This window comes from Strix uralensis, chromosome 8 (assembly GCF_047716275.1).
Source record: "Strix uralensis isolate ZFMK-TIS-50842 chromosome 8, bStrUra1, whole genome shotgun sequence".
NCBI classification, from domain to species: Eukaryota; Metazoa; Chordata; class Aves; order Strigiformes; family Strigidae; genus Strix; species Strix uralensis.
This window is the reverse complement of record NC_133979.1, coordinates 30,834,769-30,851,629: the sequence shown is the minus strand read 5'-3', so window position 1 is coordinate 30,851,629 and position 16,861 is coordinate 30,834,769. Positions and strand designations below refer to the sequence as shown.

At 56.7% G+C, this 16,861-nt stretch overlaps 1 protein-coding gene across 4 annotated transcripts; it reads left to right on the top strand.

Moving 5' to 3' along the window:
* Positions 1–396: 396 nt before the first annotated feature.
* On the top strand, positions 397–16,754 carry LOC141946872 (protein FAM163A-like). Of its 4 annotated transcripts, none has more exons than XM_074877269.1 (5): positions 397–424; positions 11,691–11,787; positions 12,331–12,353; positions 12,875–12,989; positions 13,689–16,754. In XM_074877269.1, the coding sequence occupies exons 4-5, from the start codon at positions 12,897–12,899 to the stop codon at positions 14,088–14,090; spliced, it is 495 nt and encodes a 164-aa protein (XP_074733370.1). In that variant the 5' UTR covers positions 397–424; positions 11,691–11,787; positions 12,331–12,353; positions 12,875–12,896; the 3' UTR covers positions 14,091–16,754. The 4 variants fall into 4 exon arrangements, with proteins under 4 accessions (XP_074733370.1, XP_074733368.1, XP_074733367.1 ...); XM_074877267.1 differs by lacking the exon at positions 397–424 and adding an exon at positions 473–611; XM_074877266.1 differs by lacking the exon at positions 397–424 and adding an exon at positions 473–611 and having other exon boundaries at positions 12,133–12,353.
* The last annotated feature ends 107 nt before the right edge of the window (positions 16,755–16,861 follow it).

Genomic DNA, 16,861 nt, shown 5'->3' with positions numbered 1-16,861 from the left:
CGGGCTTGGGAATGTTGCAGGTCTGATAGTGCCCGGGGTGCTGCAGGGCTTGGCTTCGGGGGTGCCCTGAAGGGTACCTGGGAGTTTGGGGGCGCTCAGGGGATGCTGCCAGTGTGTGCTCCCCCCGGGAGAGCTGCAGGCACTGGTGTGTAGGCTGGGGGGATGCTGAGTGGGTGCCCCCCTGTTTCCCCACCGTGGGGCAGGCACCCGGGGGCTGGGGGGGGGCCGTGGCCTGACACCCCCCCAGCCCGGCTCCCCTGCGGAGGAGCTTCGGGGGGGAGCAAGCCCGTATCTGCGCCCCCCCGGCAGCCCATTTGGGGGGCGGTGCTCGTGGGCGGCGGCTCCGGCCCCCGGGCAAACTCCTCCCCCCCCCCTCCGCCTCCGCCAGCCGGACCCGCCTCGGCTCTCCCGCTCCTCCGCTCCGGTGATTATTCTTCTTCCTCATATTTATTATTATCGCTATTATTCTTATCGATATCTTCCTCCTTCGGCCCTCCCCTTCCTCCCCCCGCCCCCTGCCCCGCCAGCCGCCCGCCCCGGTGCTGCCGGACCCGGCTCCTCTGCTGCCTGCGCCGCTGCCCGCTCCTGCCCGCTCCTGCCCGGGCGCCCAGGTACGGCTGGGGCACCCCGGGACGGCTGGTGCACCCCGGAACGGCTGGTGCACCCCGGGACGGCCGGGGCACCCCGGGACGGCCGGGGCACCCCGCTGCCCTCCTTCCCCCCCACCTCGGGCTTCGCAGGGGGGTCGGGGCAAGGGGAAGGCTCACGCTTGAATTTGGGGCTGCGGTGGGGAGACCGGGCAGTGGGGGGCTGTGGCAAGGGCAGGGTGGGTGCGCCCAGCACCCCGCGCCCAGCACCCCAGGGCCGCGCTGAGCCCCTGCGCCGCAGCCTCATCCTGGCGAAGCTCCGGGATTGTGGTTCCCTGGAAGGTCCTGACTTATTTTCTCAGGATTATGTGGTCCAACTTCGCGTTGAGCTGGGATTTTTTCAGTCACCGTTAACTCTTCTGGCTGCTGGGGTGGGTAGGACTGAGTTTGCCCGTCTCTAAACCCTACTTGTTCGCAGCCAGGAGAAGTTTTGAAAGTCCCAAACCTGGGGTTCAGCCTCTCGCTCCTTCGGTGGGAGCCCAAAGCTTTGCCATTCAGCAAGGACATGACGGCCCGACAAATCCCCAACCTCGCTAGCAAACCTCTCCGCGGAAATGGTGGCTGCCTTTGCTGAAGTGGAGGAAATCAAATCCTTTTGTTTATTCTGAAGGATCTCTGTTTTATCTCTCACCGTGCTGCGGTAATTAAAGGAGACCTGCGCTCCAGTTATTCGCCTGGCTTTTGTTTTCTCCTAAGGTTATCCTGGAGGATTTAATTCCCTCCAAAAGGGCATGTGGAAACATTTGGTGTTTTCAGCTGGATTTCGTTTGCGTGCTATTGATTGTTTCTCCAGCAGAGAGATTTTCGAAGGTGCGGTGGAATATTCCACCCCGACAGAGGCTTGTATTACTGGGGGCTTTTTTTTTTCTCCTCCCCCAGCCTTGCCCCTTGCTTGTCCAAGTCCGAGTCGCTGTTTCAGGGCACTGGGTGTACTGGGGCTGCTGGTTGGTGTTCGGTGTTGCCCCATGGGATCCGACGGGCTCTAACCAGGGCTTTGCCAGGGAGGGGGAGAATGGCTTTTCCTAGGAAGGGCTTTTTCACCTGTTGAAAAGCCAAGAGGAAACAGTGGCTCCGGGCTGCTGTTCCCAATACTGGGGTGATCAGTGAGTCCAATCCCATTCCAGCGATGTCTCCACTGGGATGTGAGATCCTCTCCCCTCTCTTTCCAGAGCGCTGGATTTCAGCCTGGCCGCAGGCCTGAGGACAGCCGGCTCCAGAGCCCTGCTTAGGTTAGGCAGCCTGGCCCAGCTCTGCTCCAACCCGAAAGATCCTTAACAGGGTGGAAATCAGGTGCAGAGGATTCTCCACTCGGCAAACCCTCCCCTCTGGAGAAACGCTGAGTCTCCTCCAGCCATTTTGCATGGGAGCATTTTGGGTGCACAGACCAACAGGAGACCCAGGCCGCTGCCTGCCTGCTGGGAGGCGTTAGGATGGGGTTTTCAGGGGCGCTTGGCTTCTGGCTGGAGCAGAATCACCCACCTTAGCCACGGGCACGAACAGTAACACAAGAGCTGCTCCCCTTTCTGGGGTCCGCTTTGTGGGCATGCCTCAAACCTGGTAGCCCTCAGGGCAAGCGACAAACAGAAATAAGGTCAGGCCATGGTGTTCTCGTTGTTCCCTGCCCTGGCTGCCTCCCCCTTCTCCCCCTCCAGCCTCCATCCCTGCTGCCCCCCATCCCTCCTGGCATCTCTGCCCGCCCGACCTTCCCCATTGCTGCTTTCCCACCAGGATGAAATATTTATTGAGGCTCCGTTACCCTTGTTTTCTTGAAAGCCCGTTTCACACTTCATTTGCAGGAGACATTAAGAGACTTCGAGGCAGTTTTTCTGCCCGCTGGGCGCCTGTGATGGTGCGTGCGTGACCATCCCAGCCAGCCCCACTCCTGCCTGACTGGGCAGTGCTGGCTGGGCAAGGTGGAGCACCTTGAGCGATGGATGAGTCTGTATCCCCGCTGTGTGACAAGTCAATTAGAAAAAAAAAAAGCTGATCTGAAATCCAGCAAAGAGTTCAGCTCTGCAGAGCTGATCCATCTGTGCCTGGTTGTGTTGTGTGGGTAAAAGGAGTGTGAGTGGTCCCGTAAAGCAACCGTGGGTGCGATTTTCCTGTGGCTTTATGGAAAAGTCACTCCTGGACGTGATCCTGGAGGGATTCTGCTTGGATTTACCCCAACAGTGGAGTTGGGGATGGGGACTGTGCGCCTGCGCTGGCGCAGAGCAGCGCATGGCTCCAGCTTTCCCTGGGTCTGCACAGTCCATGGACCACAGTCCAGGATCCTGCTGGATGGGCTGTCCCAGAGGGAGAATTGCCATTGGCTTGGGAAGCAGAGCTGTGGCTGGGGACCCCTGCCTGTCCCGTGGGGTGGTTGTCCCCAGGTGGGCTGTCTTCCCATGGCACAGGGTCAGGATTGTTGCAGGTACCACAGGCATCCGAATTGTGGAGTGGGAAAGGGGGGCCGTGGTTTTCCCATGCCTTGTGTGGGGCAGCTTTCCAGGGGGAGAAAGCTGCAGGTCGATAACAACTGACCCCCTCTGTCTGTGTGGGTGAGAAGAGTAGGATGGGCTTCCCAGCATGCGTCCCAGGTATGGGGGTCCCTGGGCGTCAGGGCGGCTGTAAGCTCCCATCTCCATGGGTGACGTGGCTGCCACTGGGTCTGTATCCCACTGGGAAGGACGAGGTACGTGGGCAGAGCCAGCTGGGGCACCCAAAAAAGCAGAGGAGGCAGACCCCAGAGCTCCTCGTGGGTGATGTCAGTGGCAAGGGGGTACCTGGACTGCAGGCAGCAGGGTTTTGGCTGGTTCCCCTCCAAGCTGGCTGGTTTTTAGTATGACTCCTTTGTTCTCCCCCACCCAGGGAGCCCCTGAGTTGGGAGGAGCAGCTTGTCCCTTCCCTGTGCCGTGTCCGGCTCTCTGCCGGGGTGACCTGTGGTGGCTCCCGCACAAATCCCTCCCTGCTGAGCTCCCCGCTCCCGCTGTGGGGTCCTTAGAAACACAGGGGGGGTTAAAAACACATGTGTCCTTCAGGCTAGGAGATGGCCAGCCCCCGAAATAGCCACCAGCCTGAGGCTCTGGAGATGGGCATCCAACCTACAGGGCAGGCTGCGTCTCCTCCCTGGAGCTCAGGAGTGAGCAGCTGGTGGCAGCCGTCATGTTGGGCAGACAGAGGCAAATGCAGAGAAGAACAGAGACTTTTCTGGGTTGTTTTTTGGATCCTGATTGCAAAGCAATGCTGCTCCAGAGCCAGCACCTGCCCTGCTGTCTGGCCCCACGGAAAAGAGACAGTCTGTCTGCCTTGCGCTTTCGGGGAGGCTTTGAGAGCCCTCCTGACTGTAGTACTGCCTCACGTGGGAGGCTCCTCTCTCTGTATTGCTGCCTGAATGCAATTAGGCTTTAATGAGTCATTAAAATAAATCTCTGTTTCTACTCCAAGCGAACATGCCGGGGGGGGGTGCTGACAGTCGGAGCAGCAGGTCTTGCATCATGCGGAGGAAGAGGCTGCGCTTCCCGGCGCCTTCCTCCCCAGGGCTGGGCCACGGTGCCCTCCATCTCCCTTTTCCATGGAAAAAAAGGACATTTCCCAAGCACCATGCAGATTTGCAGCTACTGCAGGAATGGGATTAAATTATAACCAGCTTTGGGGTTGGTTTTTTTCTTGGAGGAGCAGTGGTCTGAGGGTTATCTGCTCCCTGATGCTGGAGGGCATTTGCCTGACTAGAAGTGGGCAGAGATGTAACCAGCCCTGGTTTTAAGCTCCTGGTTTGTTAAAGATGCTGATGGCTTGTGGTCGAGTCCTTTTTAACTCATATCTGGGGCTGGAGGGAGATGAACATCAGGCGAGCGCTGAAATACGAATGGGAAAGTGTAGTGCATCACTGACACATCCATATAGCTTTCCCAGCTGTAAATGGGGTTTAAAGAGAGCTCGTGAGCTGAGAGGGATGCTGGTGGCCCCTCTCCTCCTGGTTAGATACAAAGCTCATCTTCCTTCATGCCACCCAACCGGTAAACAGTCCAGTTACCCCTAATGATGTCTTTGCTAATTTAATCCCTCCGCAGTGGCTGTCTCGCTGGCACGCCCGCAGGCAGGCGGGAGGGCAGGTGCTGGCAGGACAACGGGGGGATGTCCCCTGCATCTCCCCGGGCAGCAGCATCCCTCAAACACACAGTCACAGTTTCAGCCACCGGCCCCATAATGTTATCCAGGCTGCAGGAGGGCAAGAGTTAAAACCAGGGATTGAGCAGAAGAATTTTTATTTTATTTTAGCAACACAAATAAATTGGGTGACGTTGAGGCACGACAGATCCGCCCCGGTGCAACTCGGACAGCGTTGCCTGCGCGTGCTGTGCTGGGGGGACTGAAGCCGATGGGATTACAGAGGCTCCAGCCTCAGCCAGAGCTTTTCCCCGGGGCTTTGGTTTCGGGAGCAGAGCTTGCTGCTACATGGAAAGGTTTTGCACAAGTGGTGTTTTATACATCAGGCTGGGAGGAACGGGGACAGGGCAGCAAGGGCAGATCCGGGTGGGAATTGGGAAACTGGGCAGAGGATTTTCATGGGCATGATGGAAATGAGGTGGAAAGGGCAGGATGGCACCGATATCCGGGGCAAGCAGGGAGATAACAAAGCCGTGGCTTGGAGGAGAAGCTGTCCTGGGGGTCATGTCAAAGAAAGCTGGTGAGACACTGACTTAATGAAAAAAATCTTTAGTGGGAAACTCGCTGCTGTGCTCAGTCGGATCTGGTTGGGGATGCTCCAGACTGTGTTGCACAATGCTTCTGCTGGGACTGATCCTCCTCTTCCATTGTCTGCCTGGAATGAAGATGCATTTGGTGTCGCTGAGTCCCTCGGTGCGATTAGCCCCACTGGAGAGCAGAGCACGCACCTTCCCATGGTAGAGCAGCAAGAAAACCAAACTGGGGAGAAGACTGTTATCTCCACAGGGTGTTTGCAGCTCCCAGGGAATCAAGGGATATGGCTGAGGTCTTCGTCTCCTTGCCCTGATGGGAAGAGCCCTCTGATGTGAAAATAAATGGGTGCCGAGGAGGTGAAGGTTTCATCTTGGAGCAATGAGAATGCTGGAGAAATACCCTCCCGGGGCTGGGAATGAACAGCAGAGCATCCTCGAAGGGAGGCTGGCTCCGTCACATTGCTGGGGAGGGTCTCCAGGCTGCAGGACCAGCAGGACCCTGATCCATCTCCTGGACCTTCTTCTGCCCTGAGGCCTCGGTGCGGGATGGCTGAAGGCTGAGAGCTTTTAAAGGGATTCCTGCTGCCCCATTTTGCTTTGCTGGTGCCTTCTCGCCTTTTCCTGGGCAAGTGGTGGGAACTCTGGCTGATGCAGGGGAAATGCTTGGGTAAAGCACCAACACTGTGCTGTGTTAGTGCTTTACCACGGGGTTAAATGAGTCGTGGGATACCTACACCAGCGCAGTGAGCTTGTGTGAACACCAAGGGTGACGTCTGGGTGGAAGCAAATAACCCTTCCTACTCCTTTCTGTGCTCATGGGGATCCATCTCTTGTGCTCTACGCTGTAAACACCCAGGTGCTGCTGTGGCAGGGGGATATAGGGGCAACATGGGGTGTAAATCAGACCCAAGTCCTTGCTCTCCCAGGCTGTGTCCTCCAGGGATCCATGGTACGGCAGGATCCAGCCTGGGCTCCGGCTCTCTGCTCGCGTGGCCACGGGCATGGTCCCAAGCCTTCAGTGCTCCTGTGGGGAAAAATGCTCTGGCTTTTAGGCAAGGATCGGTCTCACCTGCGGCATGCCCAGCACCCCAGCTCTGCACGGCCTTGCTCTGCTCCCGGCACGGATGCTGCTGCCACGGCTGCCCTTCGCGGGGGATATTTGGGTGCTGGGAGGGATGGTGCCTGTGGCAGAGATGCTGGCCAGGCCCTGGCTGGCTCCGGAGAGCCCGCAGGGATCTGACGTGTGGGATAATCTCAAAAGCCCTTCTCTGTGCAACTTGGCTGGATGCTGCCAGTTTTGTCCCTGGTTATTTTGGGACCGTGGTTGAGCAGCTCCCCAGCACGTGTGCCTGGGCTTGGCCGCAGCTTTTGCTGGGAGCAGCCCCAGGAGGGACCCCGGGCGCAGCAGCAGGAGATGAGTTGTGTGGGTCAGGCCAGGGACACTTCCATCGCATCCCCCCGTGGGCTGCCTGTGTCTGATGCCTTCCCCATGTCTGGGGCTGCACATCATCCCTTCCCGGGGCTGCCCCCACCCACCATGGCTCCTGGGCTGGGCTGATCGGGAGCTGGCTGAGCAAATGCAGTGTGGAGATGTGTGGAGGGATGAGGAAGGAGGTGTCATTTTCCTGATCTGGGTTTTAAGCTGTCCTGCGATGAGGAGGAGCTGTAAAGAGGGTGTAATTATATAGGGACTTGCCTAGACCCAGGAGTAGCCCTGGCCATGCTGTGGGCTTTGCAGTATCATGTTGATGGCAGGAGAATGGGTTGGGGGGATGGTCCCTACCATGTCCCTCCATCCCCACGCAGGCGGGGGAGTCAGGATCTGAATAGTCGCTTAGGGAGATAAAGGGCAGATGAGATGCCCAAGTAACGAGATACCGGTGTAATCCGTGCCTGAGACATCCCAGGCTGCAAAGCCACCCTTCCTCCAAAAGCCTGTGAAGTTCTGGGAGGTGTCCTTGGGACAGGGATCCCAGGACGTGCTGGGGCTTCACACGCTGCCACACGCAGCCGGGGATCAGAGGGGGATGCGTGGTCCTACGTGGTTGTAAAGGCGATTGCCGCTGGCGGGGAAGGTCTGTCGGGCTCCCGCAGGGCAGGGTGAGGCCCAGTGTGGGAGGGAGCCAACCTGGGTTGGCAAGAAGGTGGTTTTGGGCAGAGTTTGACAGCCAAGAGAGCGGATCTCTCAGGCTTGGTCGGTCGGCAGCATGGCATTAGCAGTGGGAGCTGTGGTCTGGCTGGTGGCTTCCACCCTTGAAACGGTTTGATTTTTGTTAATTGTGATTAATATCTTGCCTTTTCCACAAAGCTTTTGCAAGAGCTGGTTTCCAAACCTTGTCGGTGTTTCTTCTTTCCCATCCCTTGGCTGGGCAGGAGCAGGGCTGGGAGGAGGCAGAAGGGAGCCCCGGCGAGCTAGTGCGGGTGGTGGAGGGAAAGCAAGGGCAGGCTTGCGGCAGGGCACGGGATTTTCGGTTTTGATGACTGACTGCAAATCGCCGGAGCCTCAGCTGGGGGACAGTGTCACCTCTGCGACCTGGCTGTCCTTGCGGTGGCCAGGAGCAAGGAGCTGGGGGTTGGCTGCAGTTTTCTTTGCAAAACTGCTGGGCCAAACCCCACGTGGCTCGAGGCACCGAAGGAGTCGCAGCACAAAAAAGCCTCAAGTCCCACAAAACACCCTTTCTGCTGGGAGAAGCCTTGTTCGGTGTTCTCTGCTGCAGGCTAAAATCAAAGTTTTCCCAACTGCTGCTGTGATTTCTGTCTGCAGTCTGGTCCAAACTCAAATATAACTCAGGTAGAACCAGCCACGGAGCCCACCGCCACTCCCAGAGGTGTTATTGCTGCAGGAGGAAGCAGGGTTGCTCTGGCTGCCCCAGTACCACAGGAAATTCTTATGCCTTAAAGATGCTTTTTCCTCGATATATTTATTAACAGCGTATCAAAAGTCAGAAGGGGCTGGTCCTATCCTGGTCCTCCCAAAAGTGATGGGGCTTAAGCAAGCTTATGTGCAAGGGTAAATCAAAGCAGCAATTTGTAACCCCTCCAAAAATCAGTGTTCAGAGGGCCTAGTGCAGGCAGTAGGTTCAGCTCCCTGGTGACCCCTGTGGATCCCTTAATTAAGAGTTTAAAGGCTTCAAAGTGACCCAGTAGTTTGGGACCTGGGCAAGAAGCCCGGGGACGAGTGCTGGGGCTGGAGAGGGGCTGCTGGGGGCTGTCGGCTGACTGAAGCCCCCCGCATCCTCCTGCATCCCACGTTGTCATCACTCTTTGGACTTTCATTTGGGCTCGGCTCATTTGGGGAGGGGGTCTCCTCGTTTCTGCTCCCTCATGACTCAACTCGTCCCCTTACACTTTGCAGCTCACAGCATCTGACGTGTGCAATGAGTTTGCAGGGTCTCAGCCTCCCCATGCGCCCATCCTGCCCTGCAGCTGGGGGGGGGGGGCTGCACTGCTCGTATCCTCCCCACCTCACCAAGGTTTGCAACCATGGATGAATCCACCTGAATCCCGCTGAGCTGAGCCCCTGTGGGGCAGGCCGCAGCCGCCTGAAAGCTGCCCTGTTGTTTGCTGCCATAATCTGTTTTGAAAAGGCAGCCCCTGATGCTGTTTTTTTCCAATTAGGCCCTGGGAGATGATTCTGGTAAGGCAGCAGCCGGGCTAATTTACCAGGCAGACATTTCATTGAATTAGCCCGTGAGCTGCAGAGCAAAATCGGGAGAGCAGAGCCCAGGCTGGGGCAGGACTGGCCGGTGAGGTTCAGCATGATGCTCATGGCAAACAGCCATGCTCTGCCTGAGCCTAAAACTTGCTCCCGTGTTCGTGTTTGACCCTGGATGTGGGGGTGAGCTTGGGGCTGGTGGGACGCGCCAGGCGAGGAAGGACAGGAGTTTCTCAGCTGGGCTGAGAGTGCTGGCAGCTGGCAAAAACCTCCCATTGACTTGCAAACTGTGCAAATCTGTGATGAACGTCATTGAAGGAGAATAAATATAGAAGCCTGAGATGCCGCTCGTTCCCAGAGTCACTTTTCAGGCCGTAACTTTGCGCTGCAAGGCAACATCAATTAAAGAAAATGTATCTCTGCAGCAAGCAGTTTTGCACGCCTGCCCGGAGGAGTTCGATATGGACAGGGACCCTCCCTCCGCCGGGGACAGAGTGACACCACTGCCTAACATCTCGAATCGCTTCCTGAAAGCCAGGGAAGGGTAATGCAGCCCCGCTTGTATAAATCTTGATTTTATTCAGCAATGGTTTGTGCACTGGACGGTCCCCACGCTTGCCCTTGGGTTGTAGCCCCCTCTCCTGAGCCACCCAGGGGCAGGTGAGTGGCGAGCACCAAGGCATCTGCTCAGCGTGGGATATTTAAATATTTTAACAACTCTCAACTCCTTTTTTAAGCCAGAAAGAGAAATGGGACTGCGCCCCTGGGAGTCTGGCTTCGCAAGATGTGCATCCCCTCGCAATGCCTCTGCATCCCGTCCTGCTGCAGGAGCCGCGGGCTCAGCTCGGCTCACAGTGCAACCCAAGGCTTTTAGGAGACCCCTAAAAATGGGGTGGTGGGGCCGTGCGGTGCCCAAGCCCAGTGGAGCCCAAAATGCCTGGCAGGTTGGGGTGTGCTTGCAGGGAGTGGATGGAAAATGGAGACGGGCTGATCCCCAGCGGCAGGGCTGCAGCTGCTGGGGCTGTTGTGTGGCCCGTGCAAGGGCTGGAAAAGGCTGCTGTAGTTGTCCTGCCCCTTTCTGGGCATATTTACCTTGTAATTCCCAAGACCTCAATTACTCCTGAGACTGAGACTCTTGCTCCCTCCCTGGGAGGTGTTACATCCACTTCTGCATCCCTGCAGAAGAGAGCTGTGGGTTAGAGAAGGCTGTTTTATAGGCACGAAATATTTTATAGGCACAAAGTGGGTAGAAAAAGAACTGCTAGGCTGCTGGTGAGCAGGGTTTGGGGGGGAGGAGGGGAGGAAACTTCCTCCTCTCTGAAAGCATCACCTCCAAAGAGATGAGGAAAGGCAGCACTTCTGGTTCATTTTAATTTTTGCTTTTTTTTCTTTTTAACATTCACTACTTTAATAAGGAAGAACCTGGCTCCTGAGGGGGGCTGGTGAAACGCTGATCCCGGCAGCCGCAGAAACAGGAATGCCGGAGATGGGGCACGTGGAAGCCCAGCCATCCTCGCGGCAGCGTCAGTCGGACTTGGAGGTGACCAAAGGGTCCCCAGGGCTGGTCCCTCCCACCCAGGGTCATTCTCAGAGGCCGCCTGCTCGCTCCAAACCTCGGGCTAATTGGATGCTGCTCCCTGAGCTCTAAATCAAATCACAGCTCCCATGAAATGAAGTTTTCTAGATACGGACGGCTGCCTGCATCATCCGTCACTGCCCGGCTCACGGCGTGTCCCTCTCAGGGGTCATCAAAGGTCAACATTTGCCTTCTCCAGCCACTGCCATCAGCTTTTCCCTGTTAAAGATGCCACCTGGGAAGGCAGTAACTCCATCGAAGGCTCCCCCATGGCCCCCCCACTATCCCTGGTTGTGTTTTGGGGTGCAGTTTGGTAACAGCACACAGGAGCCAAGCGTGTCAGGGTCTATTATTAGCTCTCTGTCGGGTCCCCTGATGGATGGAGATATTAGCTGGCTTATAGACCTATTGATTTCTCAGGGTTTGGTTTTTTTTTCCTTTGTTTTGTGTGCGAGAGTGGCTTGAGGAGGAAATCCAATGCACGCCCACCTTTTGGCTCCGTACGGGAACTTTCCAAGAGCTGAAAATCAATTTGCAGTAGGCCGGATCCTGCAAATCGCTGCAGCGGAGTGAGGAGGGTGGGTGATTTTTGGGGGGGGGGGGGGTGGTTGTTCCCTGCGGTGCCCACCAGCACAGGTGGCAGCGAGGGGCTGGGGCAGAGTTGGGCGGGTCTTGTCTGGAAGCTGCCACCTCCTTCCGTCAATTCAGGCCACGTGGCGAGCGGGTAATTAGATCTCCTCGGCTGCAACCGCCTGGCACTTGGGCCCTATCAATTAGCCTTGCTCTGGGCAAGGCACAGAGGGATGCGGGGACCAATAATGAAATGTGGTTGCATCAAGGGTCAACGGAGGGTGGGGGGGTGATGGGGGCGATGGGTGCACCCACTTCTTGGGTGCAAGTCTCTCGCTTTGGCTGAAATCGCAGGTTTTGGGCGCAGGATTGTCCTTTGACAGCGATTTGGGTTTACCCACCTTTGCAGCACTCACCTTTCCTGCCAGTCTCCCTAAAAAAGCAATTTATTTAGCCCCGCTGTGGGGACAGCATCAGCGGGGATAGGGACACTGGGCAGCCCCCTTGGGCAGGGGGATGAGCTGACGGTGGTGGGTTTTTCTCCTTGTCCTCCCTCCCAGGGCCCCCGGCTTCTTCCTGTGGCCATGCAGCGCTGCCTGTCCCGGCCGGTCACCCCAGGGCCGGTGTGACCGCGACACCCTGCCTGTCCTTTTCCTGGTAGGTGCCTGGGGGGTAACAGGAGGATGCTGGGACTTGCCTGCCCTAGAGGGGATGGAGAGGAGAGCCCCTTTCCCAGCGGCACGTAATACGTTGTCCACTTGTGAGATGATGCATCTGCCTCCTCCATAATTAAAGAGGAAAAGGGCAAGCGCTGACTAAGCCAGGCCTTCGCCCTGCGAAGCGGCGTGATTCACGAGCTGCTGATAGCACAGCCTTTTCCTCTGGAGTGTTTCTCCAAGCTTGGGAAATGCCTCCTTTCCCTGCTCCAAATTAAAGAAAATAATCATAATTATTATAATAATAATTAATAATTACCATCATCATGATCATCATCATCTGCAGGACCCAGAATGCTTTTTGCACCACGGAGGCTCCCAGGGGTGCAGGCACACGCTGAGCCCCGTCCCTGTGGGATGCGGGAGGTGAAGCAGGGCCTCCCACAGCTCCCAAACTGAGGCAAGTTCTCGGGAAGCAGGGAAACGCGGGCGGATGCAAGGGGTGCCAGCGGGCCACAGCTCACCTCTCCTCTACTTCTTCCAGGTCCAACGCCTCCGTCACTGAACGTAAGTAGCCCCCGGGTCCCGCGGCACGGGGATGGCAGTGGGGGCTGCTTGGCTCATGTTAGACCTGTCAGTGCCTGGCAGGCAGCTGGGGTGTGGTTTTGGGGCTCAGACTGCCAGAGATGCGGAGTTTAAAGGCTCCCCTTTGGCTTTTCCGGGTGGAACCCCAAGTTTGCTCTGCGTTTTGAAGCAGAAGCTCTATTTTCTGCTGGGAGGGTGGAAATCAGCCCTTTTGTCTCAGCAAGGGGGGGAAGCTCTGCGGGTGGACCGCGGGGTGTTTCCCAAAAAACCCAAGCCAGAGGCAGCGATGGCAGCGAGGGGACATGATGCCACATCTCAGGTGTCCTCTCACTAAGAGGAGGAGCATGATATTGGGTGATAGTTTTCTGGCTGGGGAGGGAGGAACAGGGATGCGGTATTTTGGGATGCCTCATGGGCGTCACATCTGTGATGTGATGACGAAACCACGGTAGGTGACCTTCATGTCCTGGGGTGACGTGTGTCCCTGTGGCCCTGCCTTTCAGAGTTTGATGGAGAATCGGTCGGATGACAGCAGGAACTGTTGTTATCACCGGGGGAATCCTAGCGACAGTGATCCTACTGTGCATCATCGCCGTGCTCTGCTACTGTAGGCTACAGGTGAGCGCTGTGGCCGCCCTTCATCTTGCCACGAACCCCAGCAGCATTGCTGCTCCTCGGGCTGAACTGCAGGAAGGGTCTTAAAGGGGGGTTTTTTTTGTCCGTGATGGGCAGGGAGTTGAAACACTTTTTTCCCAGGTGCTGCAGAGTTATGTCTTTTCCTCCTCCCGGTGCGGGGGGACTCCCCTAAGGCTTTTGAGGATTTGGAGCGCTTGCTAATTTAGGTGTAGGCTTGGCTGGGTTTGCAATACCAGATGGAGGTTTTTATATTTGTTTTTTCCCCCTGTAAATTAAACGAGGAGGCTTTCAACAACAGCTAGCTACAGCCTCCTGCTCTTTAAAAGTTAATGTGAAGCCTGTGCCACGCAGCAGTGCCCCTGTGATGAAAAGCACAGCGGTTACTTGGAGGAGTTTCCACCTGGCATGGTAAAATACATTCCCCTTGCAAACCTCTCTGGGAGGGGAGAGGATGAGTTCCCTGGCAGCTGCCTCCTGCACCATGCTCAGGTCCAGGTTTTGTTGGGCTCCGGCTGCTTTGCAGGACCCGGGTACCGATGGAGCAAAGCAGAAAGAGGCCGGCGGAGGGTTCCTCTGGCAGGGGGATGAGGGGAGCGGGGAGGTGGCAGGGCTGGCTGTGAAGCTGAATCTGCCCGCTGGCTGCTCCACTCCCCCTAATACAACCCCTTCCCTTCCGTGCAGTACTATTGCTGCAAGAAAGATGACTCTGATGAGGAAGAGGAGGAGGAGGAGGAGGAAGAGGAAATGCCCGACCTGCCCACGCGCTCGCACCTCGGCACGTGCAACGCCTGTAACTCCCGCATGGTGGATGGCCAGGGCAGCCCCACGTCCCCCCGCAGCGAGCTCAACCAGCACGGGGCTCACAACTACTGCCCGACCTGCTCCCCCTACGGCTCCCCCTTTTACATCCGGACTGCCGACATGGTGCGCAACGGGGGCGAGAGGGTCACCTACACCCCCGCGTGCTACAAGGAGATGGGGCCGCCCATCAACATGGCCGCCCTGCAAAGCTACCCGGTGAGCCGCCACGGCCTCCTCCGCGAGAGCTTCCCGAACCCGCGGGCTATCAGCACGGAGGTGTAGTCACCATTGCCACTAGCACAGGGTGCCCCCAGCTGGCGCCCGCTCGAGGGAAGAGGCTTTTCGTTTGTCTTTGGGGGGGGGGTGTCCCGCAGAGAGGACCCCGTAAGCCCAGCCCAAGACCAGCACAGTCCTCCTGCTGAACCGCCCGGCACGACTAAGCTTCACGGGCGAGAAGACGAGAGAGACCTCAAAGGGCGACGTTAAACCGGCCACCTCCGAACCCATCATAAGTGTCATTATTATTCTACTCTATCTCCTGAAGGGACTTCTCTAACGAGGGCTATGTACAGTACAACCTAATTTAATTACCCCAGGCTCCCCCGACTCCCCGAGCGAGGCCTTCGGTGTCCCCGTGCAGCCACCCGAGGGGATGCCCGCCGCCTCCGGCACACGGAGCGACGTGTGACCACCCACCGGCTGCTGCCCCCGGCACATCCCGCCGCCGGGCTGGGAATGGCAGCGCTGCTCGGCGATGGGAAAGCGAAGAAGGGAAGATCTGGATCGTCCTGCTCCCCTCGTACTGCGTTAGTTGCCACTAGCAGTTAGCTTTTATGTTTGAGTGTAAGATAGGACACCGTCTCCCCCCCGCTTCGGTCTCTGCACGTGCTGAAGAAGTTCAAGACATGAATTTAGATCACCGCCGGGGGAGGCAAAGTTACTCGCAAAACCGCTCACTTACGCAAACGGGCACAGGCTGAGCCTTCTGTGGCCAAAGCCCCCACCTCTTCTACTCTTCACGAGCTTTCTTAAGAGCGATTTTAACTTGGACCCATAAAAATGGCAAGATTTTACTTACAGGAAGAGCTGCATCCCTAAATAACCACAGTTTTGGTCACCTTTGGCATTCAAAGCCCTGCCCAGCCCACCCTGACAGCTCCGGAGAGCCAGAGGAAGGTTGGCTTTAGGATGGCTTTTGCTTTTGACAGCAACAGCAGGACAGCAACCAGGTCACGTCTTTTTTTGCTTAGGACTGCAACCAGGTCATGTCTCCTCCTTTGCGGGGCCCATGACCTCTCACGGGAGAGTGATGTTCAGGTGATCAGGGTCCCCCCTCTTTTGCTTTTGGAAGAAGAGGGTGCAAGACCCAAACCTGGGTTCACCGGCTCTGCGGCTGGTAATGCCAGCCAGGGACTCTGCCTTTCTGCAAAAATGAATGTGGGAAAGTTCCTTCTTCCTCGATAAATCAAATTCGGTGAAAAATTACTGAAAGGACATCTCCATCACTCACAGGCACTTCCATAGCAACCGGTGCAGGGCCGCTCGGCAGAGCGGTTCCCATTCACAGCAGGGAGGAGGGACCTGGACAGCAAGGATCCCCGCGGCCGTGCGGATGCTGCTGGAGGCGATGGCAGGAAACTTGCTGTGCCTTTGCAATATAGGGTACAACTGCTCAGAAATGTGAGTGGTGGGGGGTTTTTTCACCACCGCAATTTAGAAATCATCCTGCTGCTCACAGAAGGATTTGGACTGAACCTCCCTGTTCACGCTCAGAAAAAGTAGGTCTCAGCACAGAGGCAAATGCTATGTGAGCCTCGAATGTCTACGTTATCAGGCAAACAGCTGATTTACACTTTGGACCTGCTCATGCCTTGGCACCTCTGCTCAAACCACCCGAAGGAGAGGAGCCAGATGAACGCCAAATGGGGTGACGGTCCTTGTAACCAAACACCTTGCCCCAGCCTGTGTTTTACACAGCCTTTTGAGCAAACATTATGCACCATCTCCCCCACCTCCAGCCCAGAAAGGCATTTTATTTCCATTATCCTGAGACTCAGCTGAGCTGCATCTCTTTTAGAGAGTCTCCTTTCATTCTCCAAATAGTGATAGCAGGTTTTAAACGTCCTCTCACAGTAAGGGCAGGCAGGAGGGAAGACAGAAGTTAGCAGCAGCAAAGCTCTCTGGATTCCGCTGGATGATAGTCTGTAGCTCCTACTTCATCCCATCCAGCCAGTACTCCTCCCTGAAAATATAGTCTGTAACTGGAAAAAAGTCTTGGCTGTGTCAGTAAATCCCATCTTTTCCCACTCTGCTCAGCTACGTCTCCATCCTGCCGGGAGCCACAAGAAGTTAGTACGTCCCAGCAGCGCGTGGACGTGCTCTGCCAGAGGGCCCTGCAGTGCCGCCCCGCGGAGGGCGCAGAGCCAGCTCGCCAGCCCAGCGGCTCCCGGCACCCAACTCTACCTCTTGGCATGCGACAAGGCTTCCCACCCCAACGGCAGCACGGGCCAGGCCGCGACTTCCAAAGGGTGGGAATAATGCTGGGGGCTTGGGCTTTGGCAGGTCACCCTTCTGGTGAAAGGAAAGCAACCACATCGTCATCTTCATCACACGCAAATTAAGCGTGACCTGTCACCCACTAACGAGGTGCCAAGGCTGAGAGGCAGTTCCAGAGTAGCTGGAAGGCCAGGACGGGGGTTTTCGTCACGGCCAATGCAACGCCTGCGTCTGGCACGGCTACAGAGAAATGGGCGAGTCTAAAAGGGCTGGAAACACAGGAGATACAACTATGGGTTAGGTTTTGGGGATGGTGGAGGAACAGGACAGGGTAGGGGCAGGAATCCCAGATTTTTTTCCACTTCAGATTCCTCCTGTTATTATTCTCTGTCTTCATTGCTCAGCTATGGGTCCAAATTCAATGCCAGAAATAAATGAGGACTTTGAAATACAAAACAGGAGTGCTTTCTGTTCTTTGGCAGGCAACACAAAACGGGGTTCATCCAGTGCTGCCTGGAAGCTGTACTGGTGCAAGGATTTTTCCTCCCCACCCTTCC

Coding starts and splice junctions, on each gene's coding strand:
- LOC141946872 (XM_074877269.1), top strand. CDS start 12,897: ATGACAGCAGGAACTGTTGTTATCACCGGGGGAATCCTAGCGACAGTG. Junction 12,990..13,688: donor TCTGCTACTGTAGGCTACAG/GTGAGCGCTGTG, acceptor CCTTCCGTGCAG/TACTATTGCTGCAAGAAAGA.